This window comes from Argiope bruennichi, chromosome 8, assembly GCF_947563725.1.
Source record: "Argiope bruennichi chromosome 8, qqArgBrue1.1, whole genome shotgun sequence".
NCBI classification, from domain to species: Eukaryota; Metazoa; Arthropoda; class Arachnida; order Araneae; family Araneidae; genus Argiope; species Argiope bruennichi.
Window position 1 is genome coordinate 40,202,880 of NC_079158.1, and position 21,704 is coordinate 40,224,583.

General features: G+C 25.7%; 1 protein-coding gene across 7 annotated transcripts in view; it reads left to right on the forward strand.

Moving 5' to 3' along the window:
• Positions 1-20,169, forward strand: part of LOC129980957 (uncharacterized) — an 82,586-nt gene extending 62,417 nt beyond the window's left edge. For 6 of the 7 annotated variants that reach the window (XM_056091489.1, XM_056091486.1, XM_056091492.1 and 3 more), the window contains 7 exons: positions 382-492; positions 3,198-3,372; positions 4,881-5,062; positions 8,157-8,304; positions 10,572-10,695; positions 12,582-13,576; positions 15,193-20,169. In XM_056091489.1, the coding sequence (XP_055947464.1) occupies positions 382-492; positions 3,198-3,372; positions 4,881-5,062; positions 8,157-8,304; positions 10,572-10,695; positions 12,582-13,576; positions 15,193-15,596 (2,139 nt within the window). In that variant the 3' untranslated portion in view covers positions 15,597-20,169. The remainder of the gene's footprint in view (positions 1-381; positions 493-3,197; positions 3,373-4,880; positions 5,063-8,156; positions 8,305-10,571; positions 10,696-12,581; positions 13,577-15,192) is intronic. The other variant, XM_056091493.1, reaches the window with a different exon arrangement.
• Positions 20,170-21,704: the final 1,535 nt, after the last annotated feature.

Below are 21,704 nucleotides of genomic sequence, written 5' to 3' on the forward strand. Positions count from 1 at the left end.
AATTGTATATTCTTATATGTGTGAAACTGTTATATACTAGTGAAATCTTAACCTTGTAATTTAGGATAGCATGTTTCAGAGACAATTCCTTAAAAAATTTAGTTCAATAAGTTGAAACTAAATCCCAAAGAATAAAACATACACATTAAAAGGAAATACATGTGTGTATCTTGGGTGTCCCATTCGTATAATCTGAAAAGATTCGAAATTGCAAATTTTGACCTGATATATCTTTAGAATTAGCTTCTAAATAAAAATGCCTATCTAATGAAGAAGTTTCTTAACTGTTCTTGAAATCTGAAAAATTCTGAATTACATTATTTAGAATTATTGGTTTTTTTAGTACTATTTTTGCTTAATATGTTGTTTAAAATTTACCAGGCTCTCATATTGGACAGTCGTTCCTTCCTAGAATATAATGCATCACATGTTATTAATGCAATCAATGTTGGATGTGCAAAACTTATGAAAAGAAGATTACAGCAAGAAAAGGCAAGTTTCTTTTATTTCTTGCTTATATCTGTTTCACACTTAAAAAAACTGGAAAATATCTTTTAAATTAAAAAAAAAAAAAATTAAAATTTAGTAGATATACTCAATGTTTTTGCAATAAAAATATTTTCATCTAATTTTTTTTTAAATAAAAAATCAGCTCTTTTTATTTACTATCACAAAAATATTAAAATGATAACAAACTCTAGTTTTCTTATCAAATCAGTTGTTGTCAGCTCTATGATGAAAATGTCATGTATTAGAAAATAAAAATGTATTTAATATCATCACTTGATGGGATGTTAATACAGATGCTAGTATTAGTATTTTTTTTAAAAAAAAATATGAGTATTTGGTACAGTCTATAAATAATGAGGCAGAGGGCGCTTAAACTGAAATTATGATATTTAGGAAAATAGGGATGAGCTGAAATGTAGTTGTTGGTGTGATAAAAAGATTCTTGTAATTTTCAGTCTTTAAGTGATGGCATGTGTCATGATAAAAGGATGATAACTAGACCTCCATACTATGATAGCAAGGTAATACATTTGTTCTTTTTCATTTGCAAAAAGCAGCCACCATTGATTTCCTAGAACATAAATCTAGAATTATGCTTATCGTTTTTTGGAAATGTTAACTGCACTTAAGAAACCAGTTAAATCTAAAGGTTCCACTAAATTTTTTTGTAGTGTCATTTTGTTGCCTGAAAATGCTAAGCCTTGCAAGTAACAAGGCAACAAAGGAACATATGCAGACATTGAAATAGGATACCCTGATCCATCCATTCTATAGTTTAGATGTGTCCCCATATGACACCCACATCTTTAGTAAGCTTTTATAAAAAAAAAAAAAAGGTAAAAATCACTGGAGACAACAGTTTCAAGCAGATGAGGAAGTCAAGAAGTGCTTGTACAACTAGTTCTAACAGCAGCCAAATATTTTTTTTTTTTTTTTATGCATAATGTCATGCAATTAAGGCAACAATGGGATAAACATTTAATCAATTGGGGACAATACTTTTGAGCTTCATTAAATAAATTATATAAAATTCTTCTGCTTCATTATTTATTGACTGTACTTAATATAATGTTTTTAAATAAAATTATTTGTACATTTTACAAAATACATGAAACTTTCTTATTTTTAACAAATACACAGAACAATAAAACTTCTTTTTTTAAAGTGTCAATTAGATGATCAAAATTGAGTTTAGTGATTCACTGTTAAGTGCTTTGCCAACTGAGACAATGGGAGCTGTCATTTGCATTTGTTTTATGTTTAGTTTTACATTAATTGAATAAGACATCAATAGTGGAGCATTCTATGTGTATTGGTACAGTAGCTTGTATTAAGGATGTGCAGTAGGAATAATATTTGTAATTAATGGGGAAAAAAACTAGTTTTTTATGAAATAGTTAACCATTATAAAATTTTGTACAATCATTCTTTTTGCTTCATATTTGCATATTGCAAAATATTGTGAAAATCCATACTGATAGTTCTGGTTTCTGTAATATATGAATTATGTATGTATTTCTCAGTATATGTGTGAATGTACTCACTTAAAGAGAGAGGGAAAGAGAATTTTTAAAAATAGCATTCTTGCATGAAGCAGTTTATTGTAACTGGTTTTATTTATTACTTAGTAACTTAGTTAATAATACTTTTACTTTATTCCTTTTTTATTTGTATTTTCCCCACTGCTCTTTTTGCTGTTTTTCAAATTTTATCAATATAAATAAAGAATTTAATAATAAAATTAATTATTGCAAATAAGAATGAATAAAAAAAATTGCAACACTATAGAAATTAAAACAATTGAATAGTTTTCCTTTACATTTTCTTCATAAGCATAATGAGGAATAAAGAGGATTTTGAAAAAAGTATTTAAATATCTTTTTTTTTATTAATAACTATTTGTTTCTATTATTTTATCATTTAATGTTGCTATTTCTATTGAATGAAAATGATTGATATGTTTTAAATTGATTCAATTATTTTCCTCTGGGCTTTTTTAATTATTTTTGAAGCATTCAGTTAAGTTCTTTATTATTTTTCAAAACTGATTCCTTCTCACAATTTTTAAAAATTGTTTGATACAATTATTTTCATTTTGATTATTTTAAAAAGAGGATTAACTTGCAAGTATTAAGAATATTTTGTCTTCATATAATTTTATTAAAAATATTTTCTTTATATATTATGCATTTACTTATGTAAAGTGTAGATTTATATGTTAATTTCATATTCATTTGAAAGAAGTAACCACTTGAAATAAAATTTTATCTTGGCTGTTTTTAAATCCATGGTAAACAGACAAATGATTTTTTTTTTTTTTAGTTGCAGGATATTTTAATTTTTTACACTTATTCATTTTTGTTTTAGAAATATTTTTTTCATTGTCTGAATTTTAATTAACTTTTTTTAAGATGTACTAAAAACTTGATAATTTTAATATCTTATGCACGTCTGTGAATATTTATAGTATTTATATACTGTTTTACCTTGTTGGTTAAGAAGAGAAATAAAAATACAATATACAATATTTTAATTTATTTCTCTATAGAAATGAGTGTATATTTAATATAAATATTATCATCCTTGCCATATGTTTAAAAATATCATTTGTTTAGAGTTGATATGGTAACTTTACATGATAGATTGATTCTTTCTTACATTATGTAATAATATTTGTATTTTAACAGCTGTGTATTGAAGATTTTCTTGCCCAAAACTGCCATTGGGACGTAGATAGGAGTATTGATATAATTGTTTATGATCAGAATACTCAAGATGCTAAATACCTGCCACCTGATAGCTTCATGGCTGTTTTTCTTCAAAAACTTTTACCTGTGTACCATAGTGTGAACATTTTAAAAGGTAATTTTTATTCCTCTTTATATGTTTCATTTTTTTCTCTATATGTTGTATAAATCGTGCTTTATTTTGTATAATGATATCAGTGGATGTTGAGAAATTTTTATGTAACGTTTTTAAGTTTAAAAATTACTTTTATATATAGTAATTGAATGCATTGTATGTTCACATTCTATTATATTTCTGAATCTAAGTATTTAATAACAAGAGGAATCAAATGTCCTTTTGCATTTGTAGTAAGTCCCAATACTTGGAACTGATACATATTCATTGGCCTGTTGAAAGTAATTTCTTTCTTGACTAAAATATATGTGTTTTGGGGGATTTCAATTAAAGGAGCTTTATTTTTCTTCATTTTTTATTTTATTTATATAAATGTTGTATATTCACTTTCATTTTTTAAACACATATATATTATGCTGCTTTTGAATTCTATGTAATAATAAAGAAGAACAGGCATAACAACATCTAAAAATACATTCAATCAGGTTTTTTTTAAAAGCATATTGTTGAAAATAAAGATAAAAGGTTTAATTGAAAAAGTCTTTTTATTTTAAAGTTATGGGAATATAAAATATTGTTCTTTTATTTCAAAGCTACTTAAATTAAAAAACTAAAACTCCAATGTGGTGGAATTGTTTTTATAAATTAGATTTTTTTCTTATTAAACTTTTAGGCTCTGTACCATCTAAATATTCATTTGTGTAGTAATGCATGTAGAATGAAAAAATTGCTTTGAAAATGACTGTATTTGTATCATTTAATAAAGCCATGTCATTATGACAGGAAAACTATTAGTAGCAATTTTGAATTATTTAATTTAAAAGATTATGTAAATTTTTTTAATTATATTTTATTGCTGTATTTAGTTTTAAGTTTTGACTTGGATTCAAATTTATGCAGAGCCTTAAATAAAGAACTCATAATGACATTAAAAAAACAAGAATAATTAAATGTGTGGAAAATTTTTAAATAGAAATGCATGTGTAACCTGTTACCGTAAGGTTATTGTTGATATGAAAATGTTTCCATGTCTGTAACATTTATTGTGTTTTAGATAATAGCAGGAAATAATTTTTTGGGAGGACTGTTGAAATCTATTAGTTAAAAATTTTTTTACAATGTATTAACAATGACAATGGCTTTAATCAATTGAATTTGCTATTTCCGAAATCTGTATTTGTGTTGAATAATACATTCATTCTGTCAAATTTATAACTCTTCTCTGCATTTATATTGTTGAACTCAAATATTATTTTGTATTTATTTACATATATGATATCATTGAATTTGCAGCTTATCATTAAATGTTTACAAAAAAACACACTTTTTTTTATAGAATTAATACAAAAAGCTGTAAAATATAGATATTAATTTTTCTTCAAGCAAATTAATTCTATAAAATCAAGCTTTAAAAAAGATGTTAGCATTTGTTTATTTTGTTAAAATTTTAGTTTTCCCCATGTTTATAATTTTTTTTTTATTGAATTCTATTGTTATTGAAAACTTAGGTGGTTTTCTTGAGTTTCAAGCAACGTATCCTGAATTATGTGAAGATGAACGAACAAAGTATGCACCATTAACATCTTTGTCCCAGCCTTGTCTACCTGTTTCAAATCATGGTCCTACAAGAATTCTACCATTTTTATACCTTGGCTCTCAACATGATGCTCTCAGTAGAGATGTTTTGCAGGTATATTATATATAAATTATCTTAAAGTGATAATTTATAAAATTAATCATGCAGATTTTCTTTAATATTAAATATGTTAATATTCCATTTAATTAGTGTATTTTTTTAGATCATCCATTTTAAAGATTTTACACCATTTTTGTTCTGAATTAACAGCCATGAATGATTAAGCTAACTCTTTAATTACAATTTGGCAATTGGAAGCAATTTTAGTTTTATTCAAAATTAGCAATAGTTCATATTTGACATTATGATGTCTCCAAGTAATGTTTTATGCTCTTAGAAAATTACTCTTCAGTATCACTCATTGTAAAAGGATTGTTATTACATCTATTAATTTTTCAATACTAGAACAGTAGTAATATCTGTGCCTTTGTAACACTCTAGGTCAGGAGCTCTTTGCTTTTAACTGCTCTTGCCATCCTTTACTTAGACCAATGCTATAATTAATAAATTTATTTATTTTAATCAAATAAAATTTTAAAAACTTGTTGCAATTGAATTAAAAAATTTTTTGATTTTCTAATTTGAAGTACAAACGTATCAAAAACAAATTAAAAAACCATGCTTGCTATGTTCTTTAGATTTCAATATTTAGATAGAATAATGTTTGATCTAGTCTTCCATATTTTACATTTGTAAAAATATCATCTCACTCTATCCTTCCAATAATAATAACTGAGAAGTTTTTGTAAATTTAATTATCAACCTTCTTAAATATTGTATTATTATGAATAGATTCTTACGTGTATGTGTTAGCAAGTAATATGAATAAATTTTTTTGTTAACTTTGTTTAAATTGCTGGTTCTTAAAAATGTCTTTTGTCTTCTAAAATCTCTTCTACATTTATTTAGCTCTTACTATTCATTTTTATTATGTTCATAAATTACTGTCTATTGACAAAATCAGTTTACTGATTCTGAAAACATTGTTTATTAAAATTGTTTCAATCAGCACTGAATGGTAAAAAAAATATTTAAAACAGTATTGCTTTTGTTAATAAAGATGCAAACATTATTCCAGATGTAAATGTTATGATTAAGAAAGAATTATTGTGAAAATTAATTCCTTAGACTCCCCATGTAATATTAAGATATTAGTTGTAACATTCTTTTTGTGAATGTTGCAGCATCTCAAAGAATCTTCAATTTGCAATAAAGAAAAAATTTTAATAAAAAAAATATCTTTGAATATCACAAATAGACACATATGAGTCACTGTCTCACTTTATTTGTGACCTTTGCTTATTATTGTGAAGATTAAATTTATAAATTTAGAAAGTAAAATTAGGTTTATAAGAAAATATAAAATTATTGATTCATTGAAGAAATATGATTCCATTTAATTATTAATTAGATTTGATATATTATGAGAGCGAAATATATAAAATTAATAAAGTAAAGACAGTCAATATATTTTAACATGCTATTTCAGCTCCTGTTAATCATAGTAATATCATTTTCATTACTGAAATTATGATTCAGATAAAAAAAAAAAAAGTGGAAGGCCTGTGCAATGAATTCATGATGTAATCGTTAAAAGTTAAATGCAAATGAAAAAATTATGCAACTTATATAATATATTTATTTGAATGCATAATGGCACATAGATTATGTGTTAGCATACTGAAAATTAGATTGATTGATTGAAGATTTAAAACACCATATTTGAAATGGATAAATAGTAAGGTTTCATATATTCATTCTGTTTTCGAGGAATTAGTTTAATCTTTTTACGCCATGAATTTAAAAAAAATTATTTCAAACTATGCAATTTGTCATAAAGCATGTATATATAGAGTAGTGAATAATTGAAGAAGGCTTCTTCCTCTAATATGAAATATTATTTCAAAACTTAAATTGCTTGTTTTGAATATTAATGAATGTAATAAGAATGTTAGTCATGAATTTTAATAAAAGGCATAAAATATACCCTATTACTGTAGCTTTAAAAATGAATGAAAAATAGAGATTTATTTAATTATAACAATTTTGCAATCGAATTATAAAGAAGGAAAGATCTTTCTGAAAGATTCAGATAGATACATATTAATGTTTCAATATAAAAAATATTTTGTTCCATGATAATACTGATATGATAAATTTAAAAGAAAAACAATGAAATAAAATTTTAAAAATTGGTATATTTTGAAAGAAATACTTCCATTTTGAAAATTTGAATGTAATATACATTTATTATTTGAATAAGCATTGTAATTCAAAATTACCAAAATGCATTTTTTTTATGTTCAAGCTTATATAGTATTCAATTTATTCATGTTTTTAAAATTAATTATTTTCTTTCTTCTTGAATTCAAATTTAACTTCTAAGTTACATGGTGTTATGACCTCCCCATTCTTTTTAAGATTTTATTTCCATTAATTACCCAACTTGAAGTCACAGTATGTCATTAAAGTTATACTGTCAAAATAAGGGCTTACTCAATTGAATTTTGTTAAAATCCCTTTATTCAAGGTATATAATCTCTAAATGCTTTCTCATGATTACTTCCCCATCTGCAATGCTCTGATGAGTGTATTTTCTTAAGTTACTGAACATGTAATTAAAGCTAAATTTTCTGCTTAATCAAGAAAGAGAAAAATAAATGTGATCTGTTGAGAACTCCTCACCTTCTTATTTACACCAAAAAAAAATGTCTTGCTTACATATGCACACAATTTTGTGCTAGTTAACTAAAACAGTGCTAATTATTTACTGTTGATTTATTTATGTTATTCATTGCTTTATTTTTTCAATATCAATTCTGTTTATTGTTGTAAAAAATTTTGATAATGAAATCGATCTTATTTAGATTTATAATCTATAATCCTTTTTAATCACCAATTAATTTTTCTATTTAAAATTTTGTTATCATACTTCTTTACTTATGTAAGTGGAATTTCTTGTAACTTTCACATAACGTATTGTACTCAATAAAAAATGTTAATTCAAGCTATATTTAGCAGTAGAAATATTTTAAGTTCAAATTTTTAAAAAATATTAGAATTTTTACTATGTCTATAGTTGATATGTTATTGAATTTGTCTTGATTATGTATGTATTCTTAATTTTTTCATTTTATTCTGCTTATAGCACTACAATATCACTTATCAACTTAATGTCAGCACAAGCTGTCCTAAACCCGATTTCATTCAAGATTCCCATTTTATGAGGATACCTGTGATCGATAACTATTGTGAAAAGTTGCTACCTCACTTTTCGAAAGCTTTTCAGTTTCTTGGTAAATAATTTTTTTAATCATTCAGATTTATTATTATTATTATTATTTTTTTACCCCTCTGATTTTATTTAACCATTTTTTTATGGTCTCCCCACTACTTTAAATGGTACATGATTTGTTTGATCTTTAAATGATGATTTGTTTTTATATATTTTGTAAATTGAAAAATACTTTATGCTGCAGAAATATGAGGGGGGAAAATTCTTAACACATCAACTAAACAAGATATTCTCTAGATGCTTTTGTGCCAAGTGACCTAATTAATTGTTTTAAAAAAGTAAACTTTAAAACTTTTAAATGAATGTGTTGTCTCTGACTGGAAGTTGATTGAACAAAATTATTAATAGCCTTTTTTTTTCATGTATGTATTTTTTTTAAATATTATTGGTAGTTTGCTTTTCTGTTGCAGAAAACAGATAGTTATATTTTTTAACAGATTGTAATTTTAAAATATCCTTAATGTAATCTTTTTCAAGCCACATTAAACTGTTTGTTGCTCACACTGCAAATTAAATAAATCATTTTTTTGTGAATTTGCTTAAAAATATCATCTGTATTTTTGTTTAAATAATCACAGAATTTAACTATACAATCTTTTATAAAGATTAAGAAAGTTTTTGAATGGTACTTTGGGAAATAACTGTATCTCTTAAATATTTTTAGTTAATGTATTTTACAAATACATTAAGCAGATTTGTTTGGAGAAGATATTAAATTCATTTTGTGAGAATGTTACATGAGGCTTTTAACCTAATAATGTAACAAATCCAGTTGACTAATAGATTACACCTTATTCCTTGTATTTGTCATCTAATTTGATCTGGATATGTATTCCTCTTTTCTTATACTTTTATGTATTAGATATGGCTATAGAAATACAAACTTTTTTTCATAGATTAGTGATTTTAGTGAAAAACAGAAAAATTCACTCTGTATTTTCAAGTCATTTGAATATAAAGCAGGTTATACATATAGGCCACAAGTTAGGTTTCTAATTCTTCTATTTTTCGGTAGCAATAAATCACTATATTATGTATATCATGATACAAATCTAGGGAGAAATATTACCTACACTTTGTTTCCAAATTACTGTGCAGGGATGAAATTCTAAATTATTTACTGATACCAAATACATAACAGCTTATATATAAATAATTATTCCATTTGGAGAGAAAAGTCAAGTTAAATGAATGAATTCTTAATATTATTTAGACTGACAATTTTCCACACAAGTTATACATTTTTTTTTTGTAGTTTTAATAATTTTTACAAATTATAATATTTGATAATTTTTAGAAATATTATATGATATTTTAATATAAATTATTATTTCTTTAAAAAAATTCCAACTCTTAATTATCATATCCTGTATTTATTTTTAGTAGGTTTTAAAAATATTTGGCATACTATAATCTATTCAAAATAAATAAGAATGTGAATATGAGACAAGTACCTTTATTGTTCATTTGAAAATTGGGCAATGAAACTGTAATGGAAAAATTATTTTTGTTCTATTTGATCTCACTATACAGGTTATTAAAAATTTTGCTAATAATTGCTTTTAATTATCGTGCTTGTATTTTGCGTCTCATTGCTCTTCGATACAAATTTCAATCCGATGTAGGTACTATGCTATTTAGTCTGAGCTCAATTTACTAATTTCACCAACTTTAATATTTTTTATGAAAAAAAATGTTTAAAAATTTTATTTTAATAATATTTTTGTATATATAAGAATTCAATTTTATCTGATTTAATTATGTATTATTTTATATATTAATTTTTTGAAAATTTATTAGTATTTTTTAATTATTTAAATTCAAACTTAGACAGCACTGTAACTTTAATTTCTGAATTACACAGATTTCTGATTTTTGTCATGCTTCTTAAGATCTGATTTTTGTAGCTTTAATCTTCTAATATTAAACTGCTATGTGACATCAAATTCTTACAGTTAGGGAAAATACTGGCTCAGCTATTTTTCAGGAAAGGTTCCTCTTCAAAGATGTATAAATTCTGTGTGCTTTTCTCACTGTCCTCTTCCACCTTTACATTGATGCTTGTGAGCATGCCAGTTGAATTCCTGGTCATAGTTTAACTAAAGAACTGTAAAATACTTTAAAAGATGCAATTCTTGATTGATGATAAAGCTGGAGAATAATCTATTCACTTAATTGTTATATTTTTGTATTGTATCTAAAATATTTCTGTCAATTTAAATATGTCTTTTAATAATAAGTAATGTAATTGATTTTGATGTTTTGTAGATAAAGTGAAAGAATCCAGTGGATGTGTTCTTGTTCATTGCCTTGCGGGAATATCAAGATCTGCTACTGTTGCCATAGCATATGTTATGAGAACTTTAAAAATGACATCAGATGAAGCATACAGGTAAATTTATCAGAAATAAAATTTATCTAAAAATGGCATAACTTTACAATTACTTTCAATCCTAAAATCTTTATTTACATACTTGATGCTTTTTGTTTTTAAAGATTTTTGCAGTTTCAGTCATGTAAAAAGTAACTATACTAGAAATGTGTTTGAAAATTACACATAAATCAGTGAAAATAATTAATGCAGTGAAATCTTTTTTAATATGTTATTTTACTTGATCACATTTTCTTTCTCTTCATTGCAGCATTGTTCTTTTAAAAAAAATTATAGCATACACTAATGTATTGTTTATTTTGAATATCGGAACTATTAGTTTTTCCTTCTTTCTTCTCACAATATACTAGCCAAAAGGCAGGTTCTTATTTCACATGATGCGAGTCATCTCAGTATTGTAAAAACTAATTAAAGCTTGTGTATAGATTGGAAGGAAGGTTGTGGCAGGGAATATATAAATATTGATATAGTAAAAATTCTAATTTTAACTATAGCATGCAATTATAATCTTTAAATAAAAATTGGGAATAAAATGTATAATGGTTACATAAAAGATTAAAGAACTATCATTATCATTAAATGTTAATCCTTTATTTTAATTTTGGATTTTATATATATATATAATCCGACATTATTAGTCCTAAAATTGTTTTATTTAAAGCAGATCTGTATTTTTAAAGTAAGTTATCACATTTCATCTTAGACTTGATAGTACATCATTCTCATGAGTAATTTGTAATACCTTAATAAGGTACTAAAAAAAGCTTTATTATACATACAATATATTTTGATAATACCATCTGTAATTTAATTAATGATTCCCATGCTCTTGATTGTGATGAGGTTGGAGAGATACATATACAGGATTCCCATGCTCCTTTAAAATTCTTTGAATTTTGTTTTGTCATAATTGGGGCACCAAAAAAGTACTATCGTTTGGAAGGGAGGGTAGTAAAAGAGGTGATGCTTTTACAAACATCCATCCAACATTAATAGCATCTGCAGTTTTTTAAGGACCAGTTGCTACACACAGTTTTTAATAGATTGAAAATTAAAGAAACAGTTTCTGCTCTTCAGAAATCTGCAAGCAATCTAGTGGAAGAAGTAGGGAAAAATAGAGATTTTGAATGTCTAGCAGGATCAGATAGTTTTAGAAAAACAACTTAAATTAAAATGATTGCTTAAAAAAAGTTGAATCTTTATCAAAGCAATTTAGAATACAAATTAAGAATATTTTAATGGTTATACAATTTGTATTTCATTTGTTTAAATGTAACTAAAGGTTTGCTGATTTGTATCTGTTTTCCTTTCATTCTGCTTCCCACTGATCTAAAACAAGATTAAAGATACTTGGTGGATTAACATTTTTATGAATTTTCTTTCAGCTAAACTGTGAATATGTTTATGAAATAAGTAGCTTGTTATGGTTTTCAGGAAATTGGCTCCTTGTAGTTACCATGCAGTATTTAACAATAGGAAAATTTCCCTGATCTTAAAATCCACTTTTAATTAATCAGTATTGGCTTATTATATACAAGATGAGTATAACAAGAGTCTTTAGTGCTCTTTGTTTTAAACATTTAGAAATAATAAGCAAGAAAATGATAGCTCGGTAGAATGTTAATATTGATTTTTTTTATTTTAATACATCATTCGATTTTAGTGTTTAAAATATTTAATTTTATAAACTTTGAATTTTCTAAAAAAGTTCCTTGAAAATCCTTGTGTCCCAATAAAAGTGTGAACTCTGAAAATAACATATTGTAAATTCGAATTTTAGTGAAATATTCTCTTTGTGGTGGTCAAAATATTCGTTGAATGCAATTATGTTACAATCAATATTTTTAAAAATGCTATATTCTTAACAATGTTTTTCTTTTATTTAGGTATGTAAAGTCAAAGAGAGTGACTATATCTCCCAACTTCAATTTCCTAGGACAGCTACTGGAATATGAAAAACAGTTACAGAGGGAGCATATTCTAGATTTGAAATCTGAATCATCTTCAACACCATTATTTAATACTTCTAGTCCACTCAATGAACCAACTTATCATAGAAACTCTGTTGATTCTGGAAAAAGGGAAGATACCAGTCAGTTTTCCCAGAAATCACTGTCAGATGGTCACTGCGTAGAATATTCCAATTTCACTGTCAGCAAATCTTACAGGGAAGTTTCTTCTAAGTGCCATCGGTTAAATAAAGAGTGCAGCATGCCGTTTGATCCATGCATTACTGAAAAAATAGAGACTTATTGCATTCCGGACAGACAGGCTTCCTTAAATATTAAATGTCTCCCTGTGTCTAGTTTAAAAGAACTTAATTTCACACCTTGTCAGACCTCTTTCAAATCATCCCAAAGCTGTAAAGATGAGAAGAACTTGAAAAATTCTAAAACTATCAGTTGTGTGATTTCCCCTACAAAGACTATTACAATGAACTTCTCGAGTGTTAAAAGAGTCGATAAGAAAATCGAGACTTTATGTACTGAAATCCACCTGCCCGATTGCAAGATTGAAACAGGACGTGGTGTATGCTATTCAGATTATTCTACTCCAACTGATCTGAAGTCATTTGAATTTGATGATAAATCGTATAATCGATCAGATTCGGTGAGTACATCTGGAATAGGCAGTGAAGGATCAGATTATGCAGATAGTTGGAATGATTTTACTAGCTCCTGTGAGCGTGAGACAGATATACTAATGGATGATGAATACCCTTCTGTGCCATTAGGAGATGATGAATTACACAGGAGTAAGATAATGAGTTTTGATGATTCTTTGTCATTGTATCCAAAATATGAGCCTCAATATGATTCTTGTCATATGAAGCGACAGGGATCAACAGATTATTCACAAACTGTTCCAAGTGAACAGCATGGTTAGTATTTTATTCATTTTGTTCTCAAATTTTGTGTTCTGTATGTGCAGGTTGACTTCTGCCAATCAGCATATTTCTTTCCCCTTTTTTTCCTTCCTCCCTCCCTTTAAAAAAATTTGTAAGACTTCCCAGTATTAATTAATTTAATGTTAAAAGCTTTCATTTTCATTCTTTTTTAGAGCACTCCTAACTGCTAAAAACTTATCTTTATTTTTAAAAAAATACAAAATTTAAAAAGAACACTGTTTTTATTAAATTTTGTTTATAAAAATGATTTTTAAATGTGTTTTTTTTTATCTTTTCGCTATTGTATATTAATTTGTGGTATTTGTGTGGAATATAATATTTTTATTTTATTTTAAAAGTAATAATTGGGGGGGGATTGGAAATTTGTTTTGGATAAAGTAACAATAATGAACATTGTTATATTTCAAGGTAAAAATAACTTCTGATCAAATATCAAACTAATTGTTTAAGAGAAGAGACTTTTAATTGGTATTTTAGTTATTAAAGATTGAAAATTTTCTTGAAATATTATTTTATAATGATGCCTGTTTCTTTCTTTCTGTGTGCATTATATTGAATACTTAAGCTTCTTCAAGCTAGAGCATTTCATTTTTTATTTATGTGGTGCATATTTTGCTTTAAAAGCAAAGTTGTAATTTAGGTTTATGTACATTTTTTTCAATGTATGCTACTGATTCAGTGAAAAAGATGCATATACAGCATTAAATTTTTGATTCTTTTTATGGTTTGAACTTAAGAAATTATTAACTACATTATTATGCATTCTTTATGTTGCTTCTTTAGATTCTCTTCTCTCCTCTTTTATGAATGCACAATACAATTAATTTCAGAATCTTTCAAATTATTTGCATTATGTAAGTTCTTAAAAATAAGAGTTATTAATATTTCCCTGTTTAAAGACTGAAATTGTAATGGTGCATGATTTCTTAACCAATAATCAGGCTGAATTCAGCTGTTATAAAATATAGAATTAAATCACATTTAAGAAATTTTATCTGTTTGACATGCATTTTTTTGTACACAATTATTATAATATAAAATGTTAGTGGTATATATTAGTTGAATTATAAGAGGGAAGTTGGCTCCATGATCATCATGTAGTTCAAAAACTAATAAGCTGGAATTCCATTCTTTTTGTACATACAGATAATAATTTTCAAAACAGATATTCTTCTGTTTTGATATGTTGAATAACTAAATGAAATAACTGTCAAAACCAACAGCCCCTTGATTTATTTCATTAATTTTTTTCATTTTTATTTCATATGAAAGCTTTTTACCTTCTAGATATACTGTCAGAGATTGCTTAGCTCTCTATTTTTCAAGAGATATCATAAAATTAAAGTTTGACAGAACCTGTAGCCTTGAGTTTTTATTTTTATTTAATGAAATTAATAATACTGATGGTTAAAGGAGGAAAAAACAACTGTTGATTGTAATTAATTTTATTCCAATTAAAAAGTATTCAAAGTATTTATTTTAATTTTATTCATGGCCTTTCTTCATTAAATTTTCTGAAATTTTTTATTTTCTATTAAATTTTATTCATCCATGCAATATGTTTCTTAATGTTATCATTTGTTTTTTAGCCAAAAAGTACAATATGAAATATGAAGATTTATTAAAGTATTCTGGTTTAGGTCAGAGTAATCTGCCTTCAATAACTAATACAGATGACCTTGGAAAAGCCCACTTGCTCTACAGGGCACAGTCCTGTCCGGGAATGCTGAGTTCCGAGTCTTCAGCTTCAGATGATTCGGAAGGCTGGACCTTCAACAATGGCGTGAAGCTAAGGAACTCTAGACCTGCAAAGGACAAGTGTCGAAACCGTTACAGCTGCAGTAACATTGACTATATGGATTATTCACTCAACACAAATTTATCTCATGAGTCTTGTCCTGATGCCTTGCATTTGTCTGCCGGAGGAACAGAAGGCTCGAAAATATCATCTTCTCATTGTAATTATCGCCATAGCATGATACAGGTATCATGAATCATTCCTTTTTAAGAGTTCCTTAAACTATAAAGAAAATCTTTCTAGATTTGTAGAAAATAACACACACAATTTTAAACAATGCAGCTCTTGCACCATGATCTTTTGAAAAGCTTAACATTGCCAGCAAAGTGTGTGAAAAGTTTTATTTTTTATCATTTTTGAGCTTTGAAAATCCTTCATTGATTTTATTGAATATGTGGCATTACATTTGAGAAATATTTAGAGATGCTTTTTCTTATTAACTTATTATATGCTTAATCTTCATATCTTGTGGTGCATTTGAGAAAAACATTTCACTCAAGTGCCTGGCTGATTCAGGCTTCAGCAATTTTTAGTATAACACATTTAAATATAGTAAAGCACTTAATTTATACTTGCTTAAAGGGACCATTTATATCACACTCCTGTCTCAGCACTTGTTAAAGTATTTTTGAAAAAATATACATCATTTTAATTTTTATGGCACTCGCTTTTAGAATTGGTAGAGGAAAGAGGATATTAATATTTAATGTTGTCAGTGTAAACCAGTGAGTTCCCAAAATAGGAGAGACTCCTGAAATGATAGAATTTGTAAGGATTAAAAATGGAAAGAATTGCAGTCATGAATTTTTTTAAAAATTAATCAGATGAATGTATTAAAACATACTTTTAAATTTTGAACAAATTCTCACTCATGTTTATAATTTCATTGGTTTGAAGAATTTAAATGATTTTTCAAACTAATTTGAATTATTACTATAGAATATATACATTTTGTATGTTGAAATTATATGGGGGCGGACAGCATAAAAAATTTGGAAAAATTCATATTTTTATTGACATTGGCTGTAAGTTTAAAGTGGTTGCAATTTTATTGAAAATTTGTCTTGCAAGAGAAACATGAACTGCAATGGGAACTTTGATTTATTTAGCCAAAACCTAGTTTAAAAGAACGTTTAGGGATATTGTTTGTCTAGCTGGTTTGAAGCTGAGTGGAATGTGTTTTATCAATCATGTTATTGTTTTTTAACTACTACTTAAAATGCATCAGATGGTACTTTTTAAAATAATCACTTTATTTGGAGATACTCTATCAAGCATTGATATTCATCCTTTAGATCTTACTTTGTACTTCATTTAATCTGAAACTCATAACTTCTAAAAATTAATTTTATACTCACTGTTTGAAATCACTATTGTTAAATGTGGATTATAGAGTGCTTTAAGACAGCACAAGTTACTAAAATATTTATTATTTTATTTCGAAAATGTCTCCTCTATTTGAAATCACATTATACTGATTATTTATGTTGATAAATATCTATAAAACTTTTTTCATATTTGAGTTACTTTCTCTGTATATAGAAATATATTAAGTACGTTGTTATTTTATTATTAATATAAAAATAGTTTAAAAGGATTCAATTGATTCCTTTAATTAATTGTTCCTTGGCAACTTGTAAAATGTTAATATTTTGTTATTTCTTGGGGGGTAAAGAAAGATATCGTATGGGGTACAGATATTTTAGTACAAATAATTAAATTATTTCTGTTATGGTTGTTGAAAATAAGGTTTGAATAACTAAACTTCCTTTGTGTATTTCCTTTTTTATTGCATATGGATATAAAATACAATGTTAAGAAAAAGGATTGTCGTTTCAGATTTACTGAACAAGGCAAGGTTTTTAACTCCTTGTCCTGCATATTGTTATTATGGAAAAGGAATTTAAAATTTTTATTTATTTCAAATGTTTAACAATAGATTAATCACCTTAGTGAATAAGTTTGCCCTTTATATATCCTGATTATTGTTAAGTTTAAAATATGCAGTTAGTCTTATATATTCTGCTGTGAAAATTCGTGAAGAGTTCTTCTAATATTAGGAAATATAATGATGGTCTGTTGAAATTATTTTGATTGTTTTATAAAATTGTTATTATATTTTTATAGATGCAAACATTTTATCCTTTTCCATGTTACTTATGCAATAGTAATTATTATTATTATTTGCTTGAAAATTCTTTGCTATCTGATTATTGCAGAATTCTTTTTATCACTTAACATGCCAATCTAAATTTTCTTTGTGGCTAGACTTGACTCTGTTGAACAAATTAAGGTTTTAAAAATTACAAGCTTATTATTAGAAGTTGTTTCTATAACTAAGTGTTTTGAACATTAAAATTAACTTCAAAGTTATTTTGGAATTTGTGATGTAATCCCTTGTTTATCATCTATGCAGAATTGTATTTAATTGTATTTGCCAAATGATTTTCTTTGAATCAAGTATTTTCTTTTCTTTCATATTTAAATTTATGTTGATGTGATCAATATAACATCTCTTTAATTTCTGAGTTGTTGGGTCTTTGTTTATTAAGTATTTTTATTCTTTAGTGCTGAAATTAATTTCCTTAATTGAGAGGAAAACAAAATTATCAAGGAACTTAAATGTTTTGCTGTTGTATTGTTTTGTTAATTGTCCTCTAGTTGAATTTCATGATGAAAAATAAGAGCTGGTCTCTGTTTAATTTCATTTCCACAAAGGTATCTTCTAGAATCTAGGAGAATTCGAATTTCAAGTACAATCTTTGTTGTCAAATTTATATATGAGTGCAATGGATGATGTTTATTGTGCAAAGAAATATTTCAGGTATTCAAATTGTTGTGCGGTATGTTGTGCTTTTTCATTAGTTAAAAACAAAAACAGTTTTGTGAATGGCTTGTTATATTCTTTGTGATAGAGTAATAGAATGTTAAGTGAAGGTTTCACAAGACATAATTGCAGTTCACTTCTAAAGGCAGGTTTTATTTCAGAAATAAAGGGGTATTCAAGAATTATATATTGAATACATGTTCATGTTTGTAAAATATTAATTGAGGCATTATTGTAAGAACATTCATGTAAATATATTATAATGTACTGGAATGTTTGATTCTCATTATTTTAGTTTTTGAGTATGAAAATGTTAGTACTATTATAGAGTTGATATAAGCTAAGTTTTATATTAGTTTAAGTGTTATTATAGATATTTTATGCTGATATTCCGTAAATATTAATGTTTGTGCTGTTTTCATTCATGCCTATTCAACTTTTTTTTTTTTTCATTTAAGAAAAGAGAATTTATCTAACTTTTTGCAGATCCTTTTTCATTTATGTTGATTAGCGTAATAGTAGTACTTCTCTTCTGTACTCTGTTCAGTAAATTTATAAGTTGGAGCTATACCATTTTGTTACCTTGCTGTGCAAAAATTCCGGTGTGATTTATTTAGATAGTTTAATTTTTAATATTCGAATTAAATGAGGATAATTAGATATCCTTATATTTTGATAGTTAAGCATACCATTGTTTGCTTTATTACTGATATGTGTACATATGTGCATGATTTAATTTTGTTCATTTTTCCTCTTTTGTTAATTAATATTATGTTTAGAAAAATTTTGACTTTTAAAGCAAACAAGCTTCTTTTTTTTTTTACAATGTAATTTAAAGAATTTTTTATGAAAAATTTATTAGAAAGTTTACGTGCATTTTTGTTTACTTTGGTGTTAAATATCAAAATTAGGTAATAGCAATTTTGGCTCTTGGAAGGTTAATAATGGGAAGAATTAATGTTCTATTGTTCTGAAGAATGTTTTTTAATTTTTAGGCTCTACAAAAAATAATGAACAATCCCAAAATTCTGTTTCTTGAAGGTACTTCTTAAAATCACACATTGTGGGGGAAAATGTCTCATGCTATTAATCTTTCTAAAACAATCCTTATATATATATATATATATTAATTTTAATAAATTTACATTTTGATGAGTATCGTAGAAGTGAGTGAATTTCAATTAAAGCTTATTTGTTCAATTGCACTTCTGTCATACTGAGCATGAGATAGTTTCTCACTGAACGTTTTCTTTAACTCTTGTTATTTTGGTATATGAATTGGTTTAAAATGTTTTTTTGCTTGTAATTATGTTGTACTGATAGCACTTTTTGTCATTTGTGTCTTACAGAAAATATTTTTTATTTTCTGTATTAATGAATTAAAATAATACTTTCAGAAAACATTATATTTAAATATTTTACAGAAAACTGTGTTCTACAGCGTATGTTGGATTTTTCTTGTATATATATATGTATTACTCAGCATTTTTTATAAAACTTTCTTGTTCACCCTGCATTACTTTTGCTATTTACTGAACAGAAAGCTGCAAAATTCATCCCTATATTTAAATGCGAATATTTTTTTCATACTATAGAATCTAAGCTATTTCATATTATTTAAACTGAAAAAGTTTGAAAAAATTTTGCCCACTGACAAAAAAAAAAAAAGGGTGAAAATTGAATACTGTCTCATTCCAGTACATTGTTTAAAATTAAAAGTTAAATTTTTTCAAAGATTTTGAATGAATAAAAATTGCACCTTGTCTTGTGGAATGTGAATTATGTATTGAGAGAATTTCTGGTTTATTTGCTTAAGTGGAATTAGTATTTATTGGTATGAATGATACATATCTTCAAACTGCTTTTTAAGCATTTGTTGTTGGACACTTGCTTATCATGAATAAGTCTTAGATTTATTCTATTGTGAAATAAAAACTTGTATTGGTGAGTTTGAGTTTCTTATTCTTTTAGCTTAGTGTATCTATTTGTATTCACATATAGATTGGCTATGGAACAACGATAAGATGGTGACTAAACAAATTTCGCTTGTACACACATGTTTACATAAACAGAAAAATGTTTTCAGCATCATTGATAAACAACAGTTTTTCATCAAATAAACAAAATAAGGAAATCTATTTTTAATTATTCTAAACTTATAAGAATAGTTATATTTTTTAATACAGGTTTACTCATTTAATTTTCTTATTATCAAGAGATAAGATATTAAACTACAGAACTCCATTAGATATAAAAAAAATATTTATAGTGATAAAAATTTTGAAATATGAATAATTAATTAACTTTGAAAAATAATCATTGTAAAATATTGATTATGAGATATCAAAACTTGATAGACAACTAAAGAAACTAAACAAATATTATCTCATTTTTAGAATTAATACTGTCTGCATTCAGTAACCATAAGGTCAATATAATCTTTCAGAAAAAGAATTATGTGTCCTAAATTTCTTAATTACTGTAGAAACATTAATGATTTTTTTTCTCTCTGTAAATGCAATGTTTCATAATTCTCTTTTTAAATAAAAGCAGTATTTTCAGAATTTTGCTAATAATATATATATAAATCTTTTCTAATAGTGTTCTGTTAGATAATCTTTTCAGCATTATATCCTAGAAATAATGGGTGTGAAAGAAATAAGATAAAATTTGCAACTAATTAAAAAATGCGAGCTCTTAAATTTGTGGAGCTACTAATATTTTCTCAAAGTGATAATGTTATTAACCGTTTAAAAAGCAAATTATTTTTTGCTATCATATATATATATATATATATAAAGCAAATTAATACGTCTTGATTGAGAAAAAAAATTATTTCAATAAAACGAAAGAAATTATGTTCAATTATTGCTTAAGTACTAAATCCATGAATTCCTTAAAAAATGTATTGTTAAATTTAAGGAAAAGCATTTGAAACTTAAAATTCATTTGGTACAGTGTGAACGACAAAGGTTTCCAAATCTCATTAATTTCTTATTAAATTAAGTTTAACATTGTTGAACTTTATTTATGTTTCTTAAATTATCAATTTATAATTCATTTTAATGAATATAAATATTTTTATAGTTCATAGAAGATATGAAACCTGTTACATAATTATTATGTGGATTAGGAAAATGTATCTATAAGATTTGCTTAATTGGATACATGTTTATTTGACACACACACAAAAATATTTTATGAATATTGCACAGATACTACGATAAGATTGCAACCAACTTCCTTTAATGGTCTTAAGGCAATGTGAAGATTAACACTAAGATCAGTTGAATGATTTAATCATACGGTTGCATCATTTGTAGTGGAAATTTATTGAATTTGAATTTTATGGTTCTGTTATTGTCTTGTTTGTTGCTGAACGATTATCAAATATAAAATTTATTTTTTGACAACTTTCACTCACATTTGCAGAGCTAAAATTAATGTTTTATGCGAGGTTTTTTTTTTTTTTTTGT